We start from the raw sequence: 20,196 nt of genomic DNA, 5'->3' as shown, positions 1-20,196 counted from the left end.
TGTCCAACTTGATGCCTTCAGCTTGGACTTTTTGGCTTTTATAACCAGGAAAGGCTGCAACATTAATCTTAATTAAAGGGAGATGATGATTTATTCGACAGGGCTGACTGGTGCGCTTGTATGCACAATGCCTTTCCCAGTGGGTTTTGGTCTAAACCATGGGATCGGAGAAAGCTGCTGTAGTAAAACTGCAGGAAAATGAGTAACATGTATTGATTTGATACCTGGGGAGGAATTGATCAGAGTAGCAGCAGATATGTGCAATGTGACGTGCTTCTCCCTCCAAGTGCCTGCTGTTCCACCAGCGCAGCGAGTTTTCTGTTAGTGGCAACACCGACAAGGCAGTAGTTACAGCAGTCACTGTTTCCAGAATCCAATTTTTCAAAGGTTTATAGCTCTGCCATTATAAGGAAAAAAAAAAAAGAAAGAAAATTCACTGAAATTGGCTAAACAGCCTTTCCATCTGGAAAAGACATGAAATACATGTGCTTCCAAGCTATCAGTAAAGCTGTACAGATGTTTAAACAAAGTTCATAATACCATTTGGTGTCATGTTGAAAGTGGCCTTTGTGGCTTTTTTAGTCCAATTCTTTCTTTTTGGCAGTGAGTTCATAGACTATAATATCCTTATTTGAGTCCAGTTTTCTAAATGAAGAAAACTTCTAAAAGAAGCAACTTGTCGTTTCACTTTTTCCCCCTGTGTTCAGTCTTAGTTTCAGTGAAGTTTAGGTTTAGCCTTCTGTAACCCAAGACATAAGTAAAACTCTAAGACACTTGGATAGTTAAAAAAATTGAGGTGAAGGAAAAAGTATATTAAAAAAGTACTTAGGATTAAAGAGATCTGCTTATATGTCCAATGTTAGATTAATGCCTCCTGTACAGCCTCTGATTGTGATGAGTTTTGAGCAGGAATTTGCATGTCTCTGTCACCTCACTTAGGACAACTATCTTTGTCTACTTTGATTGGCAACACTATGTATTTATCTGAGAAAATACACAAATGATTCACGTGCACCAGCCTGAAGTAGGAAGGCTGAGCTCTGGACATCTGGATTTAGAAGAATGTGAGTGTGTTGGTTGAATTAAAGCATCAAGGACGTTTATGTTGAAGGTAGGGACTGACTTGCGAATGCACTTTTTCCTTTCTTACAGTTAGACAATCTGGTCAGCAGGGCTCGGTGGTGGGAATCCTACCTGTGGAGTGGGATAACTTGTTCACCCTAAGCCTGTGCAGCCTGTTGTGCTTTTATATCTTATGTTAAAGGTGTATCTTCCAGTAACTTTAAATTCCCAAACATGTCCTGAGGTTATTTTGAGGATGACCCCCATTTCAGCTCAGCCTCTACCCCGTTGTCGTGGTTTAACCCAGCAGGCAGCCAAATACCACGCAGCCGCTTGCTCACCCCCCTCCCCTCCCCCCCAGTGGGACGGGGAGAGAATTGGAAGAGTAAGAGTGAAAAAAAAACTCATGGGTTGAGATAAAGACAGTTTAGTAGAACAGAAAAGGGAAAATAATAATGATAAGGATAGAATATACAAAATGAGTGATGCACAATGCAATTGCTCACCACCCGCGCTGACCGATAACCAGGTAGCAATCGGTGCTTCCTGTATCACGCCTACCGTTCATATACTGAGCATGACGTCACATGGTATGGAATATCCCGTTAGCCAGCTGGGCTGGCTGTCCTGATTATGTTCCCTGCCATCTTTGTGCACCTAGCTCAGTTGGTAGGGCATGGGAGCTGTCCTTGGACTAGGAGGGAACTTAGCAACAACTGAAAACATCAGTGTTACCAACATTCTTCTCCTACTAAATCCAAAACACAGCACTAGGCAGAAATTTAACCCTATCCCAGCCAAAAGCAGGACACCCGTGCATCCCAAACCCCCCCCTCCCCTTTCCTCATGTAAAAACTCCTGGCACCTATAAAATATGTTTCGTAGGTGCAGGTTTTCTTTCTGTGCCTCAGTGATGCGGTGTTTGCAAATAGCTGAATTTGTAATGACGTGTAGTGCCTGGGGCTGCATGTTCTGACTTTGTTTTGAATGCTGCAATCTGTAATACATGGGATGCAAGAAGAACAGCCTCTTACTTCTTCACATCCACGCTGGACACATTTTCCAGCCCAGTTAGAATGAGACATGATCAAAATTAGTTCTGTAATTAAGAAAACATTGAACCTCTTGTGTGTGTTACGCAAATGAGCTAAAGCTTTTAGCCAAGCAATTAAGTGTTAAGGTTTTACTGTAAGGTGAAAGTAAACTAGATAATTTCTCCAGCTAAGCTTCCCATAATCATTCCATTAGTATGAATTCAGTATAGTGCAGAAGGGAGGCAACGTAGCATGATGGATAAGATTATTATTATTATTGAAGATTATTGCAGTACAAATGAGCAGTGAAGGCCCCAGCTGAGGTTATGGTTGTATTTTGATAACAGTTTTACTTTATGGTAGGATAAAAGAATTTGCTCTGGAGCGGTCATGATTTAAATAGACTAAAAGATACAACAACAACAACAAAAACTTCTTTGCTTAGATACAGAACTGAGATGCAGAGAGATTAAATGCCGTGCCTTCCATGTGGCCAGTGGAAGCCAAACTTGATCTTGTGGCAAAGGCACTGGGGTGTGTGTGAGGTACGGCATGGCCAGAACATAAGCCCTGTTCTGCTTTGGAAGGCCGGGTGGGAGAGGGTTGTGGTTAGTGCCGTAATGCGGATGCTGGATTACTTGCAAATTCTGTTTTCATTTCCTTCATCTGCTCTGTGTCACCATGGGTTAGTTATTTTAACTTCATGGCTCTCACTGTCTTCTGTGGGATATCAAAGTACTTAATTGAGTTTGCAGAGTATTCTGAGATCTAGGGACAAGAGTGCTCTTGAAGTAGTAATTTGCTGCTTCTCTTGTTGCAGTATATTACATTTACGTAAGAATTTTTATCTGATTATCTGACTAGGGGACAACTTTTAAAGGGGGTGGCTTCTTAACTAAAACCATATTTCTTGATGTTGTGCTTATCTCATCTTTCCGCTTAAGGATGCTTGCTGGGAGTGGTATTGGTCCAGTTTCAACAAGTCATGTGTATGGCTTTTTTTTTCTTTTTTTTTTTTGACTTTTGCTGATCAAATCAATATGATAGTTTATTTAAGGCAGTGTGTCTCAAGATTATGGAAAAAGGTCAAGGCAATTTCAAAAGCAGTCTTTGTATTTTGTTTCTCAGCATGGAAGCTGTTACTAATGTTTCTGGCTTTATGTTTGTGTAGGCATTCTTGCCAGCATTCGTGTACTCGTTGAAGGTGTCTCCGCTCATAGAAAAAATAAGTGACCACAAGGATTTTAAGAAGCTTCTCAGGACACGGAATAATGTACTAGTGCTGTATTCCAAATCTGGTAAGTCCTCTTTTGTTTTTTTTTTTGATGTCACGGCTCTTTGTGCCCAGCAAGGTGTGTGTGTGTTTGATTACCTGTGTACATGCTCAGATGACTAAGCTCTTCACCCTTACTTGCTCTCTGTTCAGTGTTGTCTTAGGTGACTATAAGAGCTTCTTCAAGACCGGTGTCCTTTGTTCTAACTCAGAGGTTCCTGGTGTTTCAAGATTGGAGTCATCTTCATTTGGTCTTCTAATTGCTCTGTCACATTGGCAAAAATGTACTTTATTCTGGCTTTGTCTCCAAAACTGACTGCTTGTGATAGCTATCAGCCAGAGCTTTCTGGTGTTTATCACAGTATTTTGCAAGTTTCGATTTCCTGGTGACACCAAAAGGCTTAATGAATAGTTATAGTACTGAAATCAATCCATCTTCGCTTCTGACAGCTTTGGGTGTCCCATGGTTGTCTTTCAACTTTAATTAACAAAATATAAAAAAAAAAATTAGTTGCTTGTGTAAGAGGGAGAAATGGCTCATTTCACATCATGCCACCTGTCTCCTTGAATCTCTTTGCTGTCCTCTCTCTCATTCAGGCTCCCCTTTCTGGTTGTTCACTCTTGCTCTTACCTGTCTGTTCACTCTTCCTTTTGCTCTGTTCTGCTCCTGCTGTACCTTTTCTCCTTTGTCACCTTGTTTGCTTTGGTGTGTTGTTTTGTGTGACACCATGTAAAATGAAGGAACAATCTTTAAGCTCCATACGCAAGTGCAGAATGCTGTTGTGGATGTGGAAGTCATTAGACAGCAAGAAGTAAAATGTGTCACTAAGATGATTTTTGTTTGGTTTTGTTTTTGTTGTTGCTTCCTTTTCCTTCCTCCAGGGAAGCAATACAGGGTAGTGCTTTGTTTTGGGGCTCGGTCCTCCCTTTCTGACCTATTGCAAAGGTCTTATCTCAGTTGAACACAATGACGTTCGTAGAGTTGTTCTGGGTTTATAGTGTGGCAAATTGGAGCAGTGTGTGGTGACCTGATATCCTCCCTCCTTCCCCCTGCCAATATCAGAAATTTTGCAGACAAAAATGTGCAGGTGCTGGGATAAGTAGCTTTGTTTCCTCAAGATATGCTTATTCTGAAACAGTTAAAATTATATATGTGACTTAATTTTTCTTAAAATATTTGTGTTTTGCTATAGTGGGGAACTTTGAGCACTCGAACTTGGCCAGATGGTTTTGTAGTAACAGGTTCAAAGCGAACGTCATAAAAGAGTTTCTAACGCTTTTTGATTTTGAAAGGAACACTTTAGATAAAAAAGACATCTGTATTATTCAGCTTTTTAAAGGAAAAATTTTCTTTTTATGCTTAATATTTTAAGTGGTGGTTGCTTTCATTTTTAGAAGCACAACCAGAACACTTCAGCTCTGACACTCATCAAATAAATGTTGCCCTATGGGCATTGTTCAAAAGCCGTGTTGTGGAGATTTCTTTTTTCTGTTTTTGTTATTTAATTGGTTGGTTTTAGCAGTCTAGAGCTTTGCATGCAGAGCTGACTGTGGGATTAATGTTTCTTCCTAGAACAGCGATCCTTTGCGCAATTAGAAATCTCTTGCCTAACTGTCACTCAGAAAGAGGGGAGGGGAAAAAAGAGGTAGGAATTTGGAGGTGCAATTCTAATCCCAGATATACATCCCCTAGCCGTGATGAGATGTTGGCCAGCATCTGATCGTACTGCTGGAACAAAGGCTTTGCTTCTCAGCTGAGCAAAACTAGACGAGTATTTCTATCTCACGCAGAAAATTCATCGGTTTCAGGAGATGTCCTCGTTTACAGGAGATGTTTAGTTCACCCTACCAGCTGGTATCCTGCCAGGGCTGCTCAACTAATGAGTCTTCTGGGACAAGTCTGTCCTATCCTGAATGCTTATTTTTTAAAGGGTGTTTGCCAAACTGTTCCACTCTAAGTACATGCTAAGAATTCCCCCACGTGTCTATGTCGCTGTGTTGGAGAGAGGTGGCAGTTGCATGTTATCAGTATTGGGGGTAGGAGAGTTTCTTGAGAGCTCATGTGTGTGGGCTGGCGTCTCTGATGGCATCAGGCCCAAGCAAAGGCTGTCGAATATAAAGAAGCTGTTTCTGGCTCAGGAGACTGTTGAGATAAAAAGTGTGGAGGCTTAGAGATTATTTGAGGGGGCTATCACTACCCACTGACTCTACTTGTCTGCTCTGACCTATATAGGCCTTCACCTTCTCAAATGTTGGAGACAAGATATTGGTCTATAGAGGCATTCAGTCTGACCCACTATAGCTGTTCTTATATTCAATTAGTTGAAGTAGTTGTGGAGCAGCAGCAGTTTAAATAGATCTGGAAGAGGCTCTGGGTTTCTATTTTCTATTTATCGAGGCAGGAAACAGTTTCTGTTAGATTTTTTTGGGAATTGATACTTGTTTGAACCTCTATATTTTTCTCTCCTGAGCTCTTGTCCCATTTTTCTTCTGTGTTTATTTTTAATACCATTTATAAGATCATTTTGAAATGGAAGTGTTTTGCAAAATCTACACATGTGGCATGGCATTTTAAAATCTCAGTTGGGTATTTATAATACAGCCAGTTCTTGGAAGGACCTTTTCTGGGTGCTTTCTGCTAATAGTTTTGAGCTCCTCACAACTGTTTGGGTATCTCCCAGGGTTTATTTGTTATATGTGAGGTTTGTGTTGTTATGAGAACAACAGTGTGTTATTTTCTGTGTATGACATGGATAGAATTGAGGCAGGCAGAGATGCTGAATGACTTGCTCTTACAGCTGATGAAGGTCCTAAATGAAGTTGCTCTAATTAGCAGACAGCGGTACAAACGGGTTAATGCGCAGCCACAGGAAAAAGGCAGTGTTGGGATGGAAGCTGGTTTGCAGGAGAGGACACAATATAGCTCCATAAATGTAGGTCAGGGAGCGTGCCTGGAGGTATGAATTTCAGTTGTTGTTCAAGGGGGGTGGAGGGAAGGAGCCACCCAACTTCAGCTGCAGCCAGCATTCCTTCTAGTTTACAGAAGATTTTACTGATCCCTCTCATACTGGTTTCTTCAAATTAGACAAAATGTTCTTCCAGTGCTTCAGAACAAAGGAATGCACCATTGTGTTTTTCTATCTGGAGTAATAATGCTGCTGTTGATTTATTTTTATTATTATTTTGTTTTGTTTTCCAGCTGCTGCTGCAGAAAGCTCACTCAGGTTACTGTCCAGCGTGGCCCAGGAGGTGAAAGGACGAGGTACTATAAGCTGGATAGACTGCGGGTATGTGTCACGCTGTTCTTCTCAGTTTTTTCCCTTTCCCCTTTTGGCTTTTATTGCTGACTTGGCTTTTTTGATGGCTCTGTAACTGAACCCACATCATTCTGTGCAGTTTCTTCATAGCTGTAGGGAGCCTACATCTTACCATCCTCTCTTCCTTCAGACCAGTGGTGGGGAATCATTTTTTCATTATGGCTGTTGTCACTTCTCCTCTGACAGCATGTTTTTCAGCCTGAAGCTGGAGACCCCAGCTAGCATTGCCTTTCATGGGGGGCACGTAGCATGGAAACTCTGACTGCTCTGGTTTTCCCACAAGCCAAGGGAGGAGGAATCCCACATGTTATGCCTCAGCTGGAGGGCAAGGCAGTTCTGCTCCGACAGCAAATGTTGCACGAGCAGTAGGGCTCTTTGGTTGGTTTTGAAGCGTCCACCCATTTGTGTTTCTCAATAAAATGTGCTTTCTTTTAAAGACTTCCTCTGTGGTTGTATAGGTTCATGGCAACTTTTAACATGAAGGCAGGGAAACTTCTTTTTGTAAGTAGTTGCTTGTGTGGGGAGGAATGAACAGGTGTGTGCTTTCTGGTTTGCAGATGTGAAAGCCTCCACTGTGGTTCTGCTCAATAACACATTGCCTGTGGTTTTAGCTTGTGTATCGTAGTGCCTCGCTGCCTCTGCAGCTTTGAGAGCTTTGCCTGCAGGTGGCAAATTCCCCTTCGTGCATTGCAGAGGAACAGCTTGCTGCCTACCTGTGTGTTTGGGTGGGTTGCCATGGTATGAACAAATTGTAAGCTGTGGACAAATCTAAATCAGCTCTGAAAATCATGTGGCTCCCTTAAAATTATACTTTTGAAACCGACCTCCATCCATCAAGCAGTGACCCAGAATAAGTCATTGGTAAAGCGAAGTTAACGTGCTTTTGTTGTTGATTAACCTGTCTTGCTCTTCCGCTGCCACCAGGCAGGTATCTCTCCTGTGGAGTCCTCTGCTTCTGCCTTCTGTTTGCATTCTGCTGGGCTTGTCCAAATGCAGAGACACTTTCATCTCTGCCCAACTGATGGGGACGGTGTTCCAAGTCATCCGCTGGCAGAAAGCAGGGCTGCTTCTCAGAGGTCAGTGAAGCCTGTAGCACTTCCCACCTGCTGAAAAGCCAGCAAATAAATGGTATTGACCCTAATGAGGAGAAGGTTGCGTGGAGATCTGGCATACCTCTGAAATCCAGTCTCCTTTTCTAACGAAAGCATTGATAAACAATTTTTGGTTGTCAGTAATGATGGCTAGCAGATAGGGTGCTGGGCCTGCCTCTTGGCTTTAGTTTGACACTGTGGAGTGGTCACTCCCTTTTTGTGTCTTCTGTTTCCCTTTTGTTTTAGGCCACCTCTGTGTTGGGGGACTTAACTGCTTACAGTGTGTGTCTGTGCACGTGTGTACAACTGCTGGAATGATGAGGCTGTTCATCTGGCCTTTCAAAATGCTGCTGTAATGCAACTAAGCAATAACCATTTCCAGGATTTATTTTAGTTCTGGGTTGGGGAAGGAAAGATTCAGTGTTTAGGACGTCAGTTTGAAATCCAGGGAAGTTTTGGCTCCTGAGTTTGTAAGTGATGGTGATGGGGAGGGAAACGTGGTGTTTGGTTTTGCTGTAAAAAAAGACTTCAATTCATCAAGGCCTAATACGCTCTCCCTTTCCAAATGTTGTTGTCTAAACCAAACTCGGTTATGGAAGTTGCTTGCAAGAAATGTATTTTACAGTCTCCTCCAGGTAGTGCTTCAATACATTTCATAGGAAGCTTGGTACTTGCAGTACCTTTCTTCTGACCATGGTGGGGAAATATTTAAGTTAAGCTTCCTATTAGTAATGAAAGGTGAGTTATTCCCAGAGTGTGAAGCAACCTGTTGAAGGTCATGCTGTAAGAGGTTGGGAGACCTGGGAATAGATTTGTAGGTTCCCAAAATTTGCTTTGACGCCAGTAAGATCACAATCAGATTGCCACTTGCCGAGTGACAAGCAGTGGACAGGGTGCTGTAACATGTCAATAGTTGTAATTCCCTCTTCGAGGGTTGAGCAGTGCTTCCTTTCAGATCACTTGTTTAGGGGGAACCTGGAAAAAATAGATGATCTGTCCAACTGTAGCTGGGTATTTGTCGGAGATGTCACTTCTATCACTCCCTCCTACAGAGGGATGTCATAACAGAATTTGTGAACTTGTCTTATGGGGCAAGGTGAACTGGAAGACTGGCTTGTGGCAAAGGAGGTCTCAATGCATGCAAAAAAACAAATGGTTTGAGCCTGAACCAAGTTTTGTGGTTGATCTGCTTATCTGCTTGTTAAACCTTTAAAGCATTCTGAAATCAATCTCGTAGTGTTGAGGTAACTTTTAAATTTTTTTTTTTTCCCTTGAAATATTTTTTTTTTCCTTTGCTTTTTTTTTTTTTGGTGTGTATGCAGGTGGCTGCAAACTGCTGCCCACCTCGTTGCAGTGATATGAGGGAGGCTGTCACCAGTCACAAAGGGGCAGTTGTAGGGCCTGAACAGCTGAGTCCTACCAGAGTTGCTCACGCTATTCTCCCACTGCAAGTATGCTATGAACCTTATTTGCAAGTCTTCATGCCGAAACAAACAGCGCACAGATGCAGGGATATTTACAGCACAGGCTCAATTTGTTTTACAAATATTGACAAGAAATGGCTTGTTTGGCAGCAATATTTAGCAGGGAATTTTGGCTTTGCTCTTCACATCCTGCTGTAGCGGACTTCTTTGCCTTCCGATCCAAGCATTGGCAAGGCTGGCGTACATGCAGAGTTGTGGTTTGTGTCTCTGCTTCCCTGTGGCGATGACGGCAGTCTTTTTCTTTTCTTTTTCTTTATTGGCGGTGCTTTTTTGTTTCTTGTCATTCTTCTTCTTCCCCTCATTTTCAGGAGAAAGGAAGAACATACTGCTCCACTGATGGAAGTCATTATGGTTTGCTAAGTTTCGGCAGTATGTTCTGTATTTCATACAGGGGAGGGGAGCGTGCAGGTTTGCAGCTGGAGGCGGGCTGCCTGAATTGCTGGCTTACATGGAAACCGCGCTCCTTGGCCTGAGCTTTTGTTAGGTCTGTGGTATGAGGCAGAGGTTAGACTTGAGCTTTCAGTTCCAGGTTGAGTGGTCTCAGGGAGACCGGGGAGGTTAGTTTTTCAGCATAATGTGGGGAAATACTTGGTTTCTTGCTGAGACGGTTAGTGTGGAGTAAGGAGGTTGTCACTTAATTTGTCACTTTGTGGCAGGATAGCAGAGGTCCCCAGGGTGCCTGGGCTTAGGAGGTGTGAGGCTGGGAAGTGCCGGGTACCTGCCTTTCCTGCACATTAGGCTGACTTGTGTCAAGTGCCACGCTGGAGCGGGGCCATGCTGAGCCTCTGCGTGCAGTGTTGCAGATAAGGTTCTTGTTCACGGGAGATTTCAATCAGTTTGCGCAGGCAGATAGACGCCACCTGCTAGAGATGAAGGGGCAGGATGAGAATTGCTTGCAGCGTTAAAGTGGTCACTGTTTGCTCCTATGTGCTGAGATAGCGTGCGTGGCTCTGTACACAATTAAACGTGAAGCTATTTCAATTGTGAATAAAAGACCCACAAACGAAGTGACAAAAATATGCTTTATTCTAGCCTTTCCATGTTTTAATTGGGAAGTCCTTGCTGAGGCGTTTGATGTTGAATGAACAGTGGTGTGAGAGATGACAGAATATTGAACTAATAATGCCTGGTAAAATGCAGCCTGCTGCGTGATGGCTACTTTTTGTTGGTGTCGGTTTGAACAGAGCGCTCTCTGCTACCTTTTATTTATTTCTTTCCTCCGTATTATACCTGGTGCTTCATTTCTGAGTTGAGGCTAACTGGTAGCAGGGGTGGAGCACAACGTTGCAGGTTGGTAAGTCTTCAGAGTGTCCCAGAGAGATGGGTCAGTCATCTTACGAGCAAGTATTTTGAAACTGGTGTTTGGGGAGGCACCACGTTAATAGGAGCTGAGAGTCCCGCTTCTGTTCCTGGCTCTGTGAATGACTCACTTCTTGTTACTTTGTGCTGTTAAAAAAGGTGTATCTGTTTTCTAGGCAAGTGGGTAAATATTGCCTGATTCATTAGTCAATGTTTATGAAGAGATTGGAGAACTTTGAAAGGAAAAATGCTACAGCAGCACAAACGAGTGCTCTTCATTTAATGCATTCAGATACTATTGGGATGGGCATGTAAGCAAGCAGAGGACTATTACTGAATTATTTTTAGCAGGAGGCTGATAGAAATTGTGAATATGGAAGGGCTTCATAGGGAGTTGAAAACTTAAGGTGTCTGCTAAAAAGAAAGTGTCTTGTCCTTTTGTGCGATCTCAGAGTTGGGGTGCTGCTAACTGTAACAGCAGGCTGGGGTGCAGTGGAGCTGGTGTGTGCTGCGTAGGCAGACGGGCGGTCTGTGCGCGTGCTGCAGAGCCTCGGCGTCCCACAGTGCTTCACAGAAACTTGGCAAATCCTTATGGTGGCAAGTAAGAGGTACAAAGTGATGTGCCTGGGAACACAATAAGATGAAATTACTGCTTGAGTGAAAGACAAATTTTTTGTTTCTTGTCTTTAAAACAGACAAAGCTCCAGTCCCAGTTTGTGATGCCCCAAGGTCTGGTTTTGAAGAGTAATCAATATAAAGTTATCTTCTAGCCCTCTTGAGTAGATTTTGTGGTAGATCATGGGGTGGCCAAGGACTGATGTTACTTGGAAGAGTGTAACTAGTTTGGGTGAAGTGGAAGGGGAAAAAAGTAAAATGGCTTTGTTGAAGAGAAGAAAATGTGTTTGGCAGATTATGAAATGCATTGTGGTCAGGTGCAGTTTTGAGGAGGTGGCAAAAGAGGTTGAAGCTTGCTCTTTCCATCCCGAATGTGATTTAGAGAACGCTCCTGGGTTTCCCTGTTACTGAATTGTCTCAAGTTTTTTATTAACTATAACTCCTGCCCAATTGTGCACTGGTATTTTCAAAAAAGCACCCATTTCCTTGGCTCTGGGTAATTATTCCCTGCTCAAACTTGCATGGTTCCCTTTACTGTAGGTCCCAAACATAAACAAAGCTGTGTGATTTCCATCTGCTGTCATAGCACGTGTACTTGGCTTTAGCACATCAGACTGCTAGGAAGAGGAAATGCCATCTGGTTAAAATGTCTGACTAATTTTTGGTTGGTTTTAATCCCACTTTTTCTGCTTGTGTGTGTCATTCTTGTCGTCCCTTTTTGTGTGTCCTGTGCATCGTTCTTGTATTCCCCATCCCTCATAATTACTTGTTATTGTTGCAGTCCCGTGACGCTTAGCATAAACGTTAAGATCATAATTTGGCTGGTAAAGCAGCCCTTTCAAGGCTATGCATCTAAACATGTGCTGGTTCAGGAGACAGCCAAATCTAATGAGTAGTTGTCTTTTCTGGGATTTCCCCCAATTTATGTGTTTATCTGCCTTTTAGATTAAATATTTCTTCCCAAATTTCTGATTTCCTCATGCTTCGATACAGAAAGGCTTTACCCATACACACAGTCATAAATGAATTTGTGTAATGCCTTGAAATAGCAGGGAGGAATTTTAGAAATGAGGTTGCTGGTACAGATGGCATTAAGTGTCATTTTGCTCTTTAGTTTTTACCTTCACTCCTATAAAGCTCATCGGAAGTAGAATTTATTTAAGAGAATAAGTCTACTCGTCTTCCTTCCTTGTAGCTGAATTTTAAAACTGATGAAAAGCTTTGAAATTGCAAATAAAAATGACCAGATCTAATGGAGAGAGAAAAAAGGAAAAAAGGAGTTCTGCTCTTGCACTGATGCAACCCTTTTCATCCAAGTAGATTTGCAGTGTCTAGGATTTCTGACTTTTTCCACAGTTGCCTTGAAGGCGAAGGGCAGCGGCAGCTCAGGACTGGATGGCAGGTAACGCTAGGTGCCAGCCTGGGGCAGGTAGCAGGGGCTGCATTTGCAGCTGGTCCAGGGGGAGGTAAGCCGGGTGTCCATCAGGAACAGTTTGCCACTGTAGTTATACTGACAACATGTCCTTACGTGGATGCGATTTATATGGGCAAACTGTGCATTTGCAGCATGGATTTTTTCAATGCCTTCCTCCTGTCTCCATCATAACCTGTCTGCGCGGTTAATGCTAATTCACATTAAAGTCCTTTTATTTTCCTGTAAGAATGACCATCAGGAAGTGCTATGCTCGTCTGAGAAAAATTCTTTTTTAAAGTAAGCTCTCAGTTCCTAACAGAAACCCATTTAGTCTGGTGTATTGCATTAATTCAGAAATGCAGTGTTTTACTGAAATCCACCGTAGTGCTTGGGTGTACGAGCCTGGGCTCATGTCTCAGTTTCATCCTAACCATGTGTATTCCATGGGTTTTGCCTAGAATTGCTCATTAACCATGAATCTTTGAAGCAGCTGCTTTTCAGACTAAAATGAAGAGTAAGTGAGCTAAGATTTAATGTAAAATTATCTCCATTTTCCTGTATTCAATACTTTATTTAAAACATCCTCTAGCATCCTCTCCAGGCCAATAGTGCAGCTAAAGTTAAATCCAGTTGGAGTTAAATCCAGCTGGTGGCCGGTCACGAGCGGTGTTCCCCAGGGCTCAGTACTGGGGCTGGTCTTGTTCAATATCTTTATCAATGATCTGGACGAGGGGATCGAGTGCTCCCTCAGTAAGTCTGCAGACAACACCAAGCTGGGCGGGAGTGTTGATCTGCTGGAGGGTAGGAAGGCTCTGCAGAGGGACCTGGACAGGCTGGATCGATGGGCTGAGGCCAACTGCATGAGGTTCAACAAGGCCAAGTGCCGGGTCCTGCACTTCGGCCACAACAACCCCAGGCAACGCTACAGGCTTGGGGAAGAGTGGCTGGAAAGCTGCCCAGAGGAAAAGGACCTGGGGGTGCTGGTTGACAGCCGGCTGAACATGAGCCAGCAGTGTGCTCAGGTGGCCAAGAAGGCCAACGGCATCCTGGCCTGTATCAGAAATAGTGTGGCCAGCAGGAGTAGGGAGGTGATCGTGCCCCTGTACTCGGCACTGGTGAGGCCGCACCTCGAATCCTGTGTTCAGTTTTGGGCCCCTCACTACAAGAAGGACATGGCGGTGCTGGAGCGTGTCCAGAGGAGGGCAACGAAGCTGGTGAAGGGCCTGGAGCACAAGTCTTATGAGGAGCGGCTGAGGGAGCTGGGGTTGTTTAGTCTGGAGAAGAGGAGGCTGAGGGGAGACCTCATCGTGCTCTACAACTACCTGAAAGGAGGTTGTAGTAAGGTGGGTGTTGGTCTCTTCTCCCAAGTAACCAGTGATAGGACGAGAGGAAATGGCCTCAAGTTGCGCCAAGGGAGGTTTAGATTGGACATTAGGAGAAATTTCTTTACTGAAAGAGTGGTCAGGCCTTGGAACAGGCTGCCCAGGGAAGTGGTGGAGTCACCATCCCTGGAGGTATTTAAAAGACGTGTAGATGAGGCCCTTAGGGACATGATGTAGTGGGCATGGTGGTGTTGGGTTGACGGTTGGACACGATGATCTTAGAGGTCTTTTCCAACCTGTATGATTCTATGATTCTATAAAGGTCATAAAACAGGCACCAAGGGGACAGTACAATGTGCTGCAGTGTCTGTGTACCTGTGGGTGATATATTCAAAACCTGCCTTCGCGGGGATCTTAGGTTAGTGTGAACTCAGAGACAGAGTGGTAGTCGTCTCATGTCCCAGGTTAGGACAATGTTCCCCTGTACCAGGTTGTGTGAGTTAGAGGAGGTCTGGATGAGTCTGATGAGGAAAGTTGCTGCTTTGCAAAGAGAGTTCGCATGTTCGGCGTTTCTGGAAGTTACTGCAAAGTCTTTGGAGGCTCCTGTGAATGTGTTCACCGTATTTCTGTGCAGGTATGTGGGCTGCCGAGTGCCTCTTACTAATTTATATTTCCATGGAAAGTACCATTCATTATAACTTTTTGACTTTCTGCAGGGCTGGAGCTTATAATTTTTTCCCTTAATTGTTTTTGCTTGACGATACCTGTTACCTTTTTTTGTCTTGGGTTTCTTTCTGGTCTTTGGCTCGCTCTTGCTTGCAGTGAGAATTAATCTCATGGGTTTTAATTTTCAGAAAATACTTCTTTTTAATCTCATTCCTATAGATTCTGGCCTCTCTAATTGACTAATGGGTACAGGGAGTCATTTGTATTGGGTAGTGAGTGGTGCTGGGTCTCCGCAGCACATGGATTATTCTGTTTGCATTCCTGGCACGTTCCAGGGGAGCGTTTGGAGCAGAAGGCTGCGATCACCCCGTGGGTAACAGGGAGGCTTTTTGCTGCGTTCTACGGAGGAAAATCAGGCCCTAAATTCAGATGAGACTCTGTCCTGTCAGTCTGCTAATCCTAATCTTTAATTCTTTCTAGCAGTGTGTTTTCTGGTTTTGGTTTTCATGCTCCCCCATCCCTTAAAAGATTCAAGCTTTTCATCTGCTGCATTGTTTGAGCGGCTCATTTGTTCTGTGCTATGGAATCCTGTTGCTATTGTTACTTCTTTTATAAGATAATTTCCATCAGGAACCTAGAATGGTGGCAAAATGTTGCTTTGTTTTCAAAGACAAATTTTGTGTTTTAAGCTTCCTGTGCTGATTACTTTTGCGTCCATCTCTCCTGGGTCCTGTTCCTATTTTGGTGTCTGCAGATTCTTAAACCCCGCTCAGGAGCATAGTATCAAAGTGCCTGTCTGCAAGGAGAGCTGCGTATGGACTTTTTGTTTGAGTAGATGTAAGCCATTACCATCCAGCGGCTGCTTAGCACAGCTCTTTGAAGAAGTGCTCTTGCAAGCTAGGCTGATGGTTTGAGAAGTGAGTTTTAAATTTTTTTTCCTTCTCTGATTTCAGATCTGTCTCAAGAGAGTGATACAGAAAGGTCTGGGATCATTAGAGAATATGAGGAGCCTTACAAATGTGACATACCGTCAGGAGCAGTAGTTATGGAAGCTGCCGCCCCAGGCTGGGAGGGAGGAGGGAGGACGATGGGGAGGCAATGCCCACGGTCAGAGAGGAGGAGAATTTTGCAGGGGTCAGTCGGTCTGTTTTCATTTGGTTAGCAAAGTACCCAGGCTGCTGTAGTGTAAATGGATCACACAGTCCTTGTTGGAGGGTGGGATTGATGACTGGAAGGAGCGTAGTCAAAATCCCATATTGTCCCCAACTATGGCTAATGAATTGCATTTTTGATTTTGAAACCTCATAGGAGCACATCTAACTACAACTGGCCGTTAATGACTTCTTCTTTCAGATTAGGTTTGCAAGTGCAAATGTGGTTTTTATTTTTAGGTGGCTTGAGGAAGTTTCTGGCACTGACACCCCTTTTGCTGCTTTTTTGGGTCACGAGCTCAATTAGTTGTTTGGCAGGATCTCAACTCCATGCTTTCTCAGGATGTTCATCAGTCTGTTGTCTGGAGAGGGTATTCTCTGGAAGGTAGCCAGAGGGCATTGCAGAGGCTGCGCATTGGGCTGGGAAACCCTGTTTGTTAATTCACTTCTGAGGACTGGTCTGAAATTGCAGTTGCACTTCCCTGAAGTTATCACTGGAGTTGTTCTCTGTACGATGGTGTTCACCATAACATAAAAGAATGAAAGCAATTAAACAACAGAGACAATGATGAGAGAGCATGCTGGTAATAAGATAACAGCTTTGACTGGTACCTTCCAAAGCTTTTTCCAGTGTTGGGAGGCTTATTTTGTAGGCAGCCGTGCTTCTGCTGTGCCGTATCACGCTGCTCTCAGAGCCTGTTCCTCCTCCTTGCCTGCTCAGTCTCATCTCTTCCAGCTGTTGGGTCAGTGACAGTGTTTGTTTGTACAGCCACTGATACAACAGGGCCTCCATCACTTGGGGTCTACAGGTGCAACTGTGATATAAGGGACTGCTGAAGCATAATTTACGTGGATTGTTGAGCCCTGTTTCAGATGGAGATACGTACGGATAGAAGAGATAAAATGTGTTTACAGGTTGTGAGGTCTGTGGTTCACATGTGGTTACGTGATATGCTGATAGAGGAGCAAGATAGTTTTTGTGCAGGCAGATTTACTGACCTGGTTACTTAAATTGGTGCTGTTAGTGTTTTTATTAATCACTTCTCTTGTGCCTGGAAACACTGTAGGTATGGATGAAAAAGAAGGCTGGGTCCAGTCTGCATTGCAAAGTGTTAGTAGGTGCCAGCTCCGTGGCACCGAAGTGGCGTGGCCACACAGCACGTGCACGCGCTGCTACTACATTGGCAACTGGAGACATGAACTTTTTTTGTATGGCATTTTTGTCATTTCCTAAGGGGGGATTTGACAGTCATCCCAGATCCTTCCTCCCCAGAGGCTGATGAGGTTGTAGGGCTGTTTTCCTTCTTGATGAGAAGGCAACGGGCAGCATTACGTGGTAAGGGAAATAATTAGGGAGCTGCGGACAATCTTATTTCTGCTTGTAAGAGGGGATGGTGCTGAGGGTGTTTGGTCTTATCTTGCTGCCTTCAGGACCTGCCAGGACAATATTTGAATTTGCCCCAGGGAGGGTGTTTTGCATTGCTGCCTCCGGGCGCCATCTCTTACTTAGGATCCATCCAGCTTGGACTTGTTTTATTTTTAAAAAACAAGGTGGACTTACTGCAGCCAAACTCCTGCATCTTATTTTGCATTCCTCCTGTCTAGCTTTGCCCTCTGTTCTTTCCGCTTCCAAATTACCTTGCCACGTTGCTGCAAAAGCCTTTTTCTGGGTTGCTCCTGCCCCTGGGGACTGCCATCAGTATCTCTCACTGCTTCTCTGTCCTTAGGGCCACGAGCTCCCAGGCCTGCGGGCAGCCCCGCACAGGCAGAGCGGGCGTCCTGCGCCGCTCCTGAGGAGCGCCCGTGGCACGTCCCCGTCAGGTGCTGGCTGCGCTGGTGGTGAGCCAAAGGAGGTCAGATCTCCTTCGCAAAGCCCTTGCCGTCCTCCTGCCCCAGTAACAGCTGGCTGCCTGTGCAAAGTGATGATCTGTGCGTGCTAACGCTGGCAGGGGACCCCAGAGGTTTACAGGGAGCGCTCCAGTCGGGCTTCCTGCCAGCTCCACGTAACCCCAAGTGATAGAAGTGTCTCCCAGTAGAGGAGATGGGGATGTGAATGGAAAGGGGTGAAGTATTCCTGTGATGCACGCCGTCTTTGTTGTTATTCAGACTTCTTGCTTAGTTAGGTCAGCTTGGATCTTTCAGTTTATCGTTCTTTTTAACAAGCTGCCATATGTCTTCGCTTCTCCTGCGAAGGAGCGTTTTGGAGCCCCAGTTTGTTTTCGTGGGAAGGGGAAGCGTGGGGAATATGCCTGTGGGAGTGGAAGGAAGCCATGCCATCATGCCACTTGGGAGACAGCTGCTGGTTAGGTCTCTTGTGGTATTGCAAATAGGTTGATGTTTTGGATGATGTTCCACAGAGATAAAGCCGGGTGATTTTAGGACGGCCTGCAGGCCAAGCAGGGGTCCCTTCAGCGGTAGCACAGCAGGGGCCTGCGAGGGTTCGAATTGCTCTGGAAGGAGTGGCATGAGGCAGCCGAGGACGGCTGCTGGGGGCACATGGCTGACTTCATCCGCAAACCAGTGTTTCCCGAGCCTGGTGCCTTGTCTGGAGTGTCTTGGCCTGGGGGGTAGAGTGCTGATTTTGGGGGTGGTTTCTGGCTTTTTAAGTTTTGGGTTTTTTGTTAGGTTTTTTCCTTTTTTTTTTTTTCTTCTTCTAGTCTTTATAACAAACTCTTACACTGCCTCTTCAAGTGGTATAATTAAATTGCAAGAACCAGAGGCCTAATTACCCTCTCCCATGTGAGAGTTGAGGAGCTCATCTTTAGAGAGAGGCTGTTGGCTGAGATCCAGAAGAGACAAATCTCAGAGCAGGGACTGCATCTGTGTTGATATTTACTCTTATTAAGGATATGGTCATTACCAAGTGATATCAGAGCAGGTTGCTCTTTGCAGGTTATTTTTGTCTGGCTGTAAGTGTAAGCAGAAGAAAAAGCAGAACGGGTCTCTCTCTGCCATTTCTGTACGTCTCCTTTTCTGCTTTTTCCAAAGAATCATTAGTATAGCATCTGAGTTGGTGGGTCTGGCATGTGCAAAAATCTGCACTGATGCATGAAAAAATTACTGATACACATTTAGACACTTCCTATTCTGGGAATTTGCTCCTCTTCCATCAGTGCGGCTTTCATAAACAGACTAAACTGCCAATGCAGCGGTGCGGAGAATCTGCCCACTAAATGGTAAGAGACATACTGGAGCAAACTGCTGCTTTCTTTCCTGTGATAAGGGATGTGCATTCAAGCAGCTACGTGAATCACTACAAATGGAGCAATCCTGAAAGCAGGGCAGGCTTAGATCCTGTTTCCTTCCAATGAAACAGCTGTTCTTATCTTTCTTTTTTTTAATAGAAACCCATGCAAACAGAAAATGAATTGGGAGGAGTTGGAGTGGTAGGAGTTGCTAACTGCTTGCTTACAGGTACATCTCAGTAGTAATGTTTTGTAGCCTTTTTCAACTATAAACCTTGCACAACTTTTCTAAGATGAGTATCTGGATCTCTAAATGACACACAAGGAAAACTTACACTTTTTTTCCCCACATGGTTTGAAGTTGCACCAAACTGGTGGCAGAACCAGCAACAGAACTGTCTTGAATACCCATTTTGGTCCTCTACTGATGCCAGAACAATTGTCTGCACATCTCAGGGTTTGACAGACCCTTTGCTGGAGGTAGATTTCAGCATTACACTTGTTCACCTCAATCACCTAACATTTGTCTTGGCAAGGCTGAGATGGCCAGAAATATACGTGTATCCTGGAAACATTTGGGAGTGTCTAGAAGAGCATTTACAAATGTTGACTGTGGTGCGGGCTGACTTTAGTCAGCTGTCTGGCAGTCAGCTCCAGCAGGGCCACAAGGGCTTCTACATGCCTCCAGATCGGTCTGGAGTAAGACTGGAGGATGATCTGAAACTGGTGCCTCCTCCTGAGATTCCCTGACCTTTGAGTTGCTTAGGTTTAGCCCTTGGGACTGTTGGAGGACTGCAGGTGAGAGAAGATAGGATGTTTCTGGCCCCTAGGTTTGATGTTGCTGCAGACTTTCTGTAAAAACTCCACGTGGCAAACCAGCTTTTAGGCAAAACTCCAAATCCAGGTTATTTGTTTTGTAATCTAGTTTTGTTAAAAGGAGGGGTGTTCATTTTAATGAATCAACAGATGACACGTTCTGGCTCCACCTTCCACTGCTGTCTGGGGAATACAAAGATGCAGCAGACAACAGGAAAATAACTGTCTTCTCAGGCTCAGGTCTCCAGCCTCCTGGAGAAGCAAAGAAAGCGTTTATGGGTTACAATGACTAGCTTTGGCTATGACTAGCAGAACTAACATGAATTCAGTAAGACTCTTCAGATAAACATGCTTCTGTAGAATTGGGATTACAGGTGCTCCTTCCTGGTGAGGTAGTTGCATGCTTTGTTAGTTCCTTAAAATGCTCATTTCCATCTTCAGCATAATATTCTGATTTTGATGCCTGT

General features: G+C 44.3%; 1 protein-coding gene across 2 annotated transcripts in view; it reads left to right on the top strand.

Moving 5' to 3' along the window:
• The window catches only part of PDIA5 (protein disulfide isomerase family A member 5), a 106,023-nt gene that overhangs the window by 9,077 nt on the left and 76,750 nt on the right, over positions 1 to 20,196 (top strand). For both annotated transcript variants that reach the window (XM_075152866.1, XM_075152867.1), the window contains exons 2-3: positions 3,268 to 3,394; positions 6,569 to 6,656. In XM_075152866.1, the coding sequence (XP_075008967.1) occupies positions 3,268 to 3,394; positions 6,569 to 6,656 (215 nt within the window). The remainder of the gene's footprint in view (positions 1 to 3,267; positions 3,395 to 6,568; positions 6,657 to 20,196) is intronic.

This window comes from Calonectris borealis, chromosome 6, assembly GCF_964195595.1.
Source record: "Calonectris borealis chromosome 6, bCalBor7.hap1.2, whole genome shotgun sequence".
Lineage (NCBI taxonomy): Eukaryota > Metazoa > Chordata > Aves > Procellariiformes > Procellariidae > Calonectris > Calonectris borealis.
The sequence above is the reverse complement of the archived record's forward strand: the minus strand, read 5'-3'. Positions and strand labels throughout refer to the sequence as shown.